The 11,771-nt window shown below is 48.9% G+C and overlaps 1 protein-coding gene across 1 annotated transcript; it reads right to left on the bottom strand.

Annotated features, from left to right (window-relative positions):
• Nucleotides 1-6,230: 6,230 nt before the first annotated feature.
• LOC311054149 (translation machinery-associated protein 16-like) lies at nucleotides 6,231-8,642 on the bottom strand (the record flags this gene model as incomplete). Its single annotated transcript, XM_084070028.1, has 4 exons — nucleotides 6,231-6,764; nucleotides 7,231-7,273; nucleotides 7,678-7,826; nucleotides 8,638-8,642. 4 exons carry the CDS (start codon nucleotides 8,640-8,642, stop codon nucleotides 6,569-6,571), a joined length of 393 nt encoding a protein of 130 aa, XP_083926154.1. The 3' UTR covers nucleotides 6,231-6,568.
• Between the last annotated feature and the right edge of the window lie 3,129 nt (nucleotides 8,643-11,771).

The raw sequence follows: 11,771 nt of genomic DNA, 5'->3' as shown, positions 1-11,771 counted from the left end.
GCTGCTGTTCTGCTCGAGTGACTCAAGTGGGAAGCCGTCTGTCGGCCGAACGCTTAGATCGCCAGCGCCAGTGCCGCGGCTGCATTCTGGTTCCGAATCTGACCTAGTCGGAGGGCGGACCAGGGCGCCGCCGCAGCGGGGTTCCGAGGTAGAACCCGAGCGAGGCTGACCCAGTCGGCGGACCTCCGGGCCATCTACTATCGGTTATCATTGCCGCCGCGGCAGAGGAAACCCTCGGCGGAGCCAAGTAAACAAACAAACAGAGAAAAAGTTTGTCTGCAGCGTGTACCTACTTCCGCATTGACGCAGAGCGTCAGCGTGGGGGAAGGGGCCTGGGTGCTCCCTAGAGAAGGGCTGCACTGTGCCCTGCAGGTCACAAGAGGGCAGTGTGGCGCTAGGTCAGGAGTTATCTCCTGGCAGCCCACTGACAAACTGCAGCAAGTCACTGTTGCAAATCACTGACTTTGGAAATAAATAATTAAGTGAAATAAAGAGACACTTGGCTCTGCCCATACACTTATAGAGATTAAGTGTATTTAATATACAAATATATAGACGGACGAATATTAAGTATATGAGTATACAATATTCGAGTATTGAGTATATGAGTATTAGATATACAAATACATACGTCTACGAATTTATACCTTTATATATATAATTTAGGTATAGATTTGCATACATAGCTAAATAATATAGCAAACATGGCCAGCCCGGTGCCCCACGTCTGTCTGGGCTGTGGGATAAAGATGCCCGTGGAGGACGGCCATGATAGATGTATGCTTTGCTTGAGGAGGGAGCACGCACGCACGGGCAGTATGCACCCCTCTGCGTGCATGAATTGCTTTATCCTGCCGGCTAGAGTGAGGGAGGCCAGGGCTCGGTCGTTTCTCTCCAACCCATGAACACTGCCTTAGGGCAGCTGCATCCGGCCAAACGGCGTAAGAGTGCAGTTGGGGGCGACCAGTTGCCTATGCCACCTCCTGTGGCCACTATAACAGTGGCTACAATGCTCCATTCAGGTGCCTGTTGTGTAGAGGCAAGCCGTTTCCACTCCAACCCAACAGACTGAACGTCCCAGGGGGGCAGAGCCGCACCATACGAGCGTATTGCTGGCAGGTTCGGCAGCTCCTGCGTTCAGGTGTAATAAAGCACTATACGGCGTATCGCTGACGGGGTCAGTTCACGCGACCGTGGTGTAGTTCTGTCTGTCGATCTGCCAGTGACACAGACAGGACGTGCTGGTCTGTCGAACACAAACTGGGCGGCCATTATAGCCCGCTATACGGCGTATCACCGATTGGGTCGGTTTACGCGTCCATGGCGGAGTCCCGTCAGTGGAGACACTGGGCGGGGCGCGCTGGTAGTCAGTTGGACACAAACGCAGTGTTATACCCGCGGCCATTATAGCCCGCTTTACGGCGTATCACCGATTGGGTCGGTTTACGCGTCCGTGGCGGAGTCCCGTCAGTGGAAACACTGGGGGGGGCGTGCTGGTGGTCTGTGAGAACACACATACAGCAGCCATTAGAGCCCGCTATACAACGTATTACCGGCTAGGCCGGTTCACGCGTTCATGGCGGAGTTCCGTCAGTGGAAACACTGGCGGGCGGCCTGGTGGTTTATCGACCACAACCTGTGCGGCCATTAGTCCGCTATGCGGCGTATCACCGATTGGGTCGGTTTACGCGTCCGTGGCGGAGTTCTGTCTGTGGATCTGGTCTCAGCGACACAAGACAGAACGTGCTGGGTCAGCCAGGGGTCCCCTGAATCAGTCATTGCACACTACACAGCGTATAGCCGACTGGGTCAGTTTACACGCGCTGTGACGTAGTTTGCTGGAGAACCGGGTTTGGTGATACCAGCAGAGTGCATCCGTGCTGTCAGGGGCGAGCGGAGCGCACCATATATGGTGTGTTGCACGGCGGGGCCGTCTACACACCTAGGTGTAATTCTGCGTGGTGGAATCCGTCATCGGTGTGAAGCCACGGAGTAAGCTCTTTGCTCATCCCGAGGATGCACAGAGCCATGGCTATCCGGATGCAGCTAGCCAACGCAGAGGCTATTCCGTCACTGTATCAGCGCCCGCGTAAACGGCGCTTGCGTGACCATAATAGCCCTGACCTTTATTGAGGAGCTGCGGCAACTGGCTCGCAGGCTCCCCAGGCTGTCTGAGGAACAGGCAGGGTATGGCTGCTCTCCGGTCGGTGAGGCGCCATCGGTGGCGGTCCTAGTCCAAGCTGTGGCCACTGGTGTGGACAGTCACTATAGCCTGCTTACGGCGTATCACCGATTGTGTCGGTTTACGCGTCCGTGGCCCGTCAGTGGAAACACTGGGTGGGGCGTACTGGTGGTCTGTTAGAACACACATAAAGCAGCCATTAGAGCCCGCTATACAACGTATTATCGGCTAGGCCGGTTCACACGTTCGTGGCGGAGTTACGTCAGTGGAAACACTTGGCGGGCGGTCTGGTGGTCTGTCGAACACAACCTGGGCGGCCATTATAGTCCGCTATGCGGCGTATCACCGATTGGGTCGGTTCACGCGTCCGTGGCGGAGTTCTGTCTGTGGATCTGGTCTCAGTGACGCAGGACAGAACGTGCTGGGTCTGCCAGGGGTCCCCTGAATCAGCCATTGCACACTATACAGCGTATAGCCGACTGGGTCGGTTTACGCGGCTGTGGCGTGGTTTGCGGGAGAACCGGGTCTGGTGATACCAGCAGAGTGCATCCGTGCTGTCAGGAGCGAGCGGAGCGCACCATATATGGGGGGTTGAACGGCGGGGCCGTCTACACACCTAGGTGTAATTCTGCGTGGTGGAATCCGGTCATCGGTGTGAGGCCGCGGAGTAAGCTCCTTGCTCATCCCGAGAATGCACAGAACGATGGCTATCCGGATGCAGCTAGCCAACACAGAGGCTATTCCGTCACTTTATCAGCGCCCTGCTTACACGGCGCTTGCGTGACCAGAATAGCCCTTACCTTTATGGAGGAGCTGCAGCAACCGGCTTGCAGGCTCCCCAGGCTGTCTGAGGAACAGGCAGGGTATGGCTGCTCTCCGGTCGGTGAGGCGCCATCGGTGGCGGTCCTAGTCCAAGCTGTGGCAGGAGGACCGAGCTTGTCCGATGAAGTGGCCATCGGCCATGTTGGGCCAAGAGGCCAGTGCCCGGCTACAACGAGCTAAGGAGGCTCGTGGAGGTGCACGGGAGGTGACGGCAGGAATGCTCCGGCAGGGCGGTGAGCAGCTTGCCTAAGTAATAGAGTACTTTCTCCACCACGGGTGTGGACAGTCATTATAGCCTGCTATACAGCGTATCACCGATTGTGTCGGTTCACGCGTCTGTGGCGGAGTCCCGTCAGTGGAAACACTTCGCGGGCGGTCTGGTGGTCTGTCGAACACAACCTGTGCGACCATTGTAGTCCGCTATACGGCGTATCACCGATTGGGTCGGTTTACGCGCCCGTGGCGGAGTCCCGTCAGTGGAAACACTGGGTGGGGCGTGCTGGTGGTCTGTGAGAACACACATACAGCAGCCATTAGAGCCCGCTATACAACGTATTACCGGCTAGGCCGGTTCACACGTTCATGGCGGAGTTCCGTCAGTGGAAACACTGGCGGGCGGCCTGGTGGTCTGTCGACCACAACCTGTGCGGCCATTATAGTCCGCTATGCGGCGTATCACCGATTGGGTCGGTTTACGCGTCCGTGGCGTGGTTCTGTCTGTGGATCTGGTCTCAGTGACACAGGACAGAACGGGCTGGGTCTGCCAGGGGTCCCCTGAATCAGTCATGGCACACTATACAGCGCATCGCCGACTGGGTCGGTTTACGCGGCTGTGGCGTAGTTTGCTGGGGAACCGGGTTTGGTGATTCCAGCGCATCCGTACTGTCAGGGACGAGCGGAGCGCAGCATATATGGTGTGTTGCCGTTTCTACTCCAGCCCAACAGACTAAACGTCCGAGGGTGGCAGAGCGGTGAGAGCCTAGCTCAGGCTATGGCTCCCCCTCTTTACCTGCCCTGCCTGGTTTGGACAGGTCTGTGGAGATGGATTTTGTTTTGAGAAGACTACGAGTGTTGAGGCGGCCTCTTGGTCGGCGCCCTCCACATTCACCAGGTTCTACTGCATGAGCGTGGCAGCCAGCACCCCATCCACGGAGCGAGTGCGGGGCTCCAGGCAGTAGAGCAGGTCATACTCACCGTGCCTCCGGGACCCCGGCTCCCGTAGGACGGGCCGGGGCTCGGAGTGATGTTGGGCATAGGAAGCTAGCCCTGCACCTTGCGGGCTAGGTGGCTAAACAGTGAGCCTGTTTTGACCGGCCTTGGCATCTGGCGGGGCCAGCTGGGCCTGGGTAGCGTCTTCCGCCTAGGCCACGAGTATTACATACTTCGTTGGATGACAGGATTTTGGAGCACGCCTTGGGCTCTGATACTTCGGGCTTAAACTGCTTCGGGCTGCCGCGGGGGCAGCTGGGTCTGCTTATTTCCTCGCGGTGTGTCTTAGAGTGTTCCCGTACATATTGAATAATATGTAGTGGAGAGCCAGTCTCGACCACGATAGAGAACGGGGGGTTACATCCGATGTAACCCGGGTTCTCTGAGTGGAGAGACTGGCTCTCCACGCTTGAGCCGCTCCGAAATTCGTGTCAATCAAAGTTAATCGAAGTGGCTCTGCCTGGGTGGGGCTTAAATACCCCACTGATCACAGATCAGGGCAGGGCCACCATGAGTGATGTGTCTTAAAGAGTATCCACGAGCACTGCCCCTGGGGGTCAGTTCCCGTACATATTGAATAATATGTAGTGGAGAGCCAGTCTCTCCACTCAGAGAACCCGGGTTACATCGGATGTAACCCCCCGTTCTTAGTGTCGCTGCGTTTGTACATCCTATTTAATCACTTTAACCCTATACTTTGACAACCACGGTCCCCCAGGGATCTGTACCTGGCCCCCTCCTTTTCCCCCCCCTCTATACCAAATAGAATCGGCACAAATCCGATCTACAAGCTTGTTCGCCTATTATGACATGCTCAGAATAGGGGCGCTAGGGTTATGTGGTTAACAGTATTTGATTTTGTTTTCCCCTACTGACACACTGTGAATGTGGTTGACCTTGACATCTGTCAATGTTAACCGTTGTTTAGACATTTTGTCCTGTATTCTAGAGGTATTGTTTGATGTTTTGAATTGTTAACACTTTAAAAAATATATATATTGAAGGAATATTTTTTCAAACAAAAACAACATGTTTATTATAGGATTCTCTTTGTCACTGGGTATGAAACCATGGTCTTCATACATAATTATGATGCAAATGTGGTATATGTGCAATAAACAATGAATGTAGATCTCCACTGTGCTTCAGTTGCTGAGCAAACCAGCCAGGATATCTGATGCTTTTATTCAGCACTTGTTAGATCAGCTGCTGCCATCTTCTGGACAGTGTTGGAATAGCAGCATGTAGCGATTCCAGGTGAGAAACAAGACGCATGTGCAAGCTTACACATACAAAACGTATTTAAACCAAGTCTCTCAAAAATACAGCTCCTAGATGGTACATCCACTGAGAAACTGCACCTGCACCTATTAGTATTCTTATTTTCAAAGCACATGGATGTTCTGTTTGTTTGGTTGCATGTTCCAGCCATCACACAGAGCCTAGCATGTTTGAAGCACTGGTCACTCACTGACAAGTAGGGCTGTCTCCTTGTGGTCAATTAATTGATTAGTCAGTAATTTTGGTCTTAGTCAACCAAGACTTTGTTAGCGGATTAGTTGTTTTTCAGATTTTTATAATGCACATCTCTTGTGAACATAACCCTTTAATTATGCCAGTCTATAACATTCACTAGTCACTAGCCATTGTGAAATCAATGTTAGAATGTTCCAGATCTTCAACCTCAAAGGCAGCTCTCTGCTAATTTGAATGCAGACACAATTTTACACAATTGTTAATTAAATCAAATTCCTTTGACTATTAGTTGACAAAAAATGTCTTTAGTCGACGACAGCCCTACTGACAAGCACATGTTTCAACATGGCATCACACTTTTCTGAATGACAGGTTAATGACTTAGTAATACGTGACTGTCCCACGCTTGAAAGATCATAGTTGCCATTCCCACAACAGCAAGGTTTTCCTGTCAAAGTGAGACAGGATACAGAATTCACTCCCTCACTGTAAGTCACTCAGGGTAACTGGCAACTACTCAATTCCTAAAACGATGGGAGTTGTTTTTTTAACCACTTAAGCCCTATATAGTTGATCTACAATATCAACAGCTCACAATGCATTACTTTGCAACACGTCGTGAGCTCGTAGATTGGACATTCATGCCTGGAATCGGGATGCCAAGTTGAAAGTGGTTTGAAAAAAAATGAAAAAGCTCCGAGGACAAAATGTTCATTTTAACAGGTTACACCACTTTTTTCTTTAAGTGGGGTACAGGGACCGTCTGGGTTACTTGAGGGGGTTCCAAATGAACCCTTACAGGTCCATTTGGCTTCTCATGTTGTGCCAGCAGCACCGACCCGCCAAGAGTCTCCGTTTGAGTCCGTCATTCGCTCAATGTTACTCCATGTCCTCCAACAAGGCATCCTCTTCCTCATCTCCCAGCTCAGCATCATCATCATCATCGTCATCACCAGCTTCCTCCTCTCCTGCCACGTGTTTCTCTTCTTCTGTTGTCGTCGTCGCGTCCTTGTCTTTGCTCGAAATCTTCTTCATTTTGAGGTTTGGGAGTTTCTTTAGGTCACCGCTCCACTCTCTGTCAATATCGATCAGCACACACACACACACACACACACACACACACACACACACACACACACACACACACACACACACAAACAAACACACACAGAGGTAGACTCAGCTCTAGGTGTCACGCCATATTTTGTCAGATGTGGCCATACATAGATAAGCGTTAAGTGTTTTACTAACGGCTATTTGAAGAACTCATCTTTAAATCAAATTACAACTTCCACCTTTGGATGGTACAAGAATTGGCACAAAATACACATTCATTGAAGTATACACTAGAAGAGCATAGCTTCATGAAAAACAGAACTAAGTGGTTGTGGCAGTTACTTGCCATCTCCTGCTGTGTAAGTGGCACAGTATTGCAGTTATTCTGACAGAGAGGCCTGACTGTCTGAGGTTTATTTTTTTTTGCAGAATGTTTAGCTCAAGATTAGTGCCATTTAACTCACAGGGATGAGACTTGAACTCACCTGAATGTCTTCAGATTCTTTGTATTGATGATATCTGGGATCTCTGGAAAAGAAAAACAATAATAAATAGGTTTTGTATGTTTAGTGCCATTCATACATAGAATGCAGATCAATGTGCTTTACGACACGGTTTCTCAACGTCGGGTCTGGGGGCCACCAGGGGTCCAAAATGGGCCGTTGCAGGTCAGTAACTCTGAGAGTGTACAAATGGAACCAAATGGACCCGTAAGGGTCCATTTGGTTCCATTTGTACACTCTCAGAGTTGAATTAACGCTCACAATTTTACAGTGTACACTGGCATCCCAGAGTTAGAAAATGGTATCAAATGGGGGTCCGTGGCCTAATACATATCAAACTGGAGGTCCTTGAAATGAAACAAAAAAGTTGAAAATGACCTTGTTTTACAAGGTTACATGTAAAGGAGTGATTTTCAAAGAGACACTCACCAATCCCATTGGTCTCATACTGCACTCGCTCTCGCTCTACAGTCTGTGTGATCGCCGTCTCCCTGGCCCCATGGTGCCGACCCTGGCGACCCTTGATCCCGTTGACCAACTCTATCTGCTCCAGCTCAGAGTCAAACCTGTGGAGGTATCTAAACACACACACACACACACACAATAAATAAAACCTTATCAGACCACGCCATTCTTCGGGTTGGGAGGGACCCCTAGTCCACACACCAGCTCTGACAGTGTGAAAAGAATAAAACGGTTCTGGAAACGGTTCCAAATGTGGTGGAACCGATTTCCGGTTCCTAAGTGTTGGATCCAGTGCCTCCGGTTCTGGATCCCAACCCTAGTTATGCACTAATGCAAAAGAACCCCACCGCTCATAATGAGACGCAGTGGAAGACGATTGCGAGCACCCATTTCAGATGCTGTCAATGCACTGAATGGGATATTATCACATTTAATACCTACCCACATTTAATATCAGACTATTGATTGGTGAGATTAGCCACTGACCTACTGACGGGGCTCAGTAGGTGTTTTGTATAAAGTATAGTTTTGGACCGCATCGCAGGCGAACTTGAGCCACGAGAGGCACCACGAGCGAGCTAAAGCGAGCGAGTTGCCGTGCCGAACGTTGCAAAGTTCACTTGAGCCGACTCAGCGCCGTCCCGAGTTATGTACCGATAGGTTACTGTATGTATGAAAATACATATACACGGACATACGTCTATACTGGAAATCCATTTTCTCAAAATATATTCTGTAAAAAAACATATTTTCGTCCATATGGGTGGGCAAAATTATATATTTGCCATTTTTATATTTTGAAACATATGAATATATTTGTTGGTACTAAATAGTCGTTTGACGTGGCGTGCTGTGGATAGAGACTAAATAACAGACTATGAATAATAATAGTAGGTTTTAGGAACATAAAAATAGTTGTTGTACATCATAGCGTAGAATACGTTTCTCCAGAGACCGTAAAGGAATAAAGAGATATTACACTTATGTTGATTTCAGAGGATTGGTACAGATTTTCTCTGGCCAACTACAAGTATCAAAAGCAAGGTAAGCACAGCACAGCTACTGCTATTGCTCACTGTCGGCCAGAAACCTCTCGTTATTGTTGCTTTGTCGTTGCCGTCTTATCTCCATATTTTAACTTTTTGTTTTTATTTAACAGCCTACTTAATCATACTACAGCGTCACACAAAAGCATGAAAGGTAGCAGATCCACAAGCTCATCGATCTGCTACTTTTGCTGTTTTTGAATTTGAATCCTGAAAAGTCACAGTCATAGTATCGCAATGACGTGCAAAAAGGCGATCTACAAGCTCCCTACATGTCACATCACTGCACGTTGTCAGCTTATCGATCGCCTATACTCATTTTGAAAGATTTTGAACATTTTCCCGCCTATAATGACATGCGGCATGGCGTTATAATATAGGCCTCCCGGGAAGGCCAGGGTGAAAGTGAAAGTGGTTCAGTCTGTCTGTGGATTTTTATAAATATTTAACTAATGAATAGTATTAACAATAACCACATTGATCCATTGGAACTCAGGTTCTTTTTTCCATTTCGTGAAAAGTTTCGGTTTCGTACAAGGTTTCCACCTGACAGTGATATACTGTACAACACACATCATCATGCTCTCTGACACACGCTGCAGGCTCTCACAACCTGTGTGTGTGTGTGTGCGTGCGTGCGTGCGTGCGTGCGTGCGTGCGTGCGTGCGTGCTTGTGTGAGAGGTGTGCGTCTGTGTTTGTGTGCCTCTGTAGTCTGTGTACATCTGTTTGCATGTGTGATTCTCGATGTGTGCAGTGCACGCATGTGGCCTCTGTGTGTCATCATGGTTATTGTAGTTGAGTTCAGTTTTTCATTTGCATTTCATTTTGACTTTATCTGTTCTAATTCAGTTTAGTTTTAATTAGTTTCTCAAGTGGGTTTGCTAGGGTTAGGGTTAGGGTTAGGGTTACCCTAACCCTAACCCTAGTAGTTTACTGTATTGTAATATGGGGTACTGTTTTGTCAGAGGTGAGATTCAAAAAGGTCAGGAAAAAGTATAAAAACATGCCATTTAAACAATATGTATTCACAATACTAACAGCAAAGGATATTTTCCTCTCAGAGTTTTTATCGGTTTTAGTTTTGTAAAATGCACAATGAATGTTTCAGTTTGTTTTTTGTAAAGCCTTGTTTTTTTTATTGTTTTTTAAACTAAAACGTGCTTTCAATTCTAGCTTTCAGAACTGTGTTCGTTTTTGTTAAGTATAATGACGTGTGTGCGTGTGTGTGTGCGTCTCCGCGGCCTTCCCCCTCCAGGTGTGCTGGACTGGCCATTCTGGACCAAGCTGACGTTGGTGGCCATCGGCTTCACCGGCGGCCTCATCTTCATGTACATCCAGTGTAAGGTCTACCTGCAGCTGTGGCGCCGCCTCAAGGCCTTCAACCGCATCATCACCGTGCAGAACTGCCCGCCGCGCGTCTCCACGCTGGCCAACGGCAAGCCGCACCACGACGCCGTGGAGGTTCCGCTCACCCCGGTCCCCGTCCCCTCCGTCCCCGTCCCTGACGGGGACACAGACCCTGAGTATTCGGTGGAGGCTGCCGTGGCGCCCGCACAGACCCCTGTGTGAGAGAGCGAGGCTTGTCGTGTCCCCCCCCCCATATCTGGGGGAGCATCACTGTGACCCCTGACCCACACACAAGTCAGGACCCTGTACTAGAGCAGGGGTTCTCAAAGTGGGGTCCTTGGGGGGGGGGGGGTTAGTTAATATAGTTAATATCACAATCATTTGAACCAATGTATCCATTTATATGTTGGCTATTCAGAAATAGCACTTCAAATAATTACTTATTTAAGGAAGACTATCGTCTTATATCAGTCATTGCAGACGCGTCGCTAGGTCTCTACTAGGTCGGGGGCTTAGCCCCGCAGTCAATGGGCACATGCACGCGCGCGCAGCGCGCGTGCATGTGTCCCTCCTCCCGCGCGCGCGCGCGATTTTTTCCGCGGATTTCGCGGATTAGGGTGCTTTTTCCCCCCGTTTTTTGTTACTTTATTTCGGTTTTAGGGTTAGGGGTAGGGTTAGGTTAGGGTGATAGATATATAATTCAAAAAAAAAAAAAAAACTTTTAATTTTTTTTTTTTTTTTTTTTTTTTATTGGTGGCTTTGGACAAAGCATTGGTGGCTATAGCCACCGAAGCCCACCCCTAACGACGCCACTGGTCATTGTTATTATGTTACATTTAATGAACAAAGTAAAGCATCTGGGTAGAGCAAGATAGAGCAGCTTTCATTTAATAATGTTTGAGATCTGATAAAACCACAGGATGCTTTACTTACAATCTACCAGTTCTCAAACCAGTCAAACCAATTGCACTGCCATGGGCAGAATGACTATAGATGACTCTCGCTCTCTCTCGCTCGCTCTCTCTCTCTCTCTCTCTCTCTCTCTCTCTCTCTCTCTCTCTCTCTCTCTCTCTCTACACTTTTGGTACTTTAAGTATATTTTGAAAGTAAAAGTACTAAAATGTTTGAAAATTGCAGATCTACAGTACAAGCTCACAACGTGTCGCCACTCGGGCTAACGTAGTTAATGTATGTTTTATAATGTAATAATGTATATCTGCAAAGTAACTAGTAACTAAAGTTTTTGTACTTAAATACAGTACTTGAGTAAATGTACTCAGTTACTTTACACCACTGCCCACAATAGGAATGCATTTTGATATGTTTTATTTTGATGTTGGGGCTCAGGGATAGAGCGGCCGGATGGGAACCGAGAGGTTCCCAGTTCGATCCCTGTGGGCTCCCCCAGAGTTAGTGTGGAAGTGTCCTTGAGCAAGACGCTGAACCCCTAATCGCTCCTGATGAGCAGGTTGGTGCCTTTGCATGGTTTCCTCCTCCATCTGTGTGTGTGTGTGTGTGTGTGTGTGTGTGTGTGTGTGTGTGTGTGTGTGTGTGTGTGTGTGTGTGTGTGTGTGTGTGTGTGTGTGTGTGTGTGTGTGTGTGTGTGTGTGTGTGTGAGTGAGAGAGAATGTAATGCCCCACCCTGACTGATGGGGTGTGTGTGT

The sequence above is a fragment of the Gymnoscopelus microlampas genome (genome assembly GCF_963454915.1).
Source record: "Gymnoscopelus microlampas genome assembly, chromosome: 2".
NCBI classification, from domain to species: domain Eukaryota; kingdom Metazoa; phylum Chordata; class Actinopteri; order Myctophiformes; family Myctophidae; genus Gymnoscopelus; species Gymnoscopelus microlampas.
Note: the sequence above shows the minus strand (reverse complement) of the source record. Positions and strands in the feature narration are given on the sequence as shown.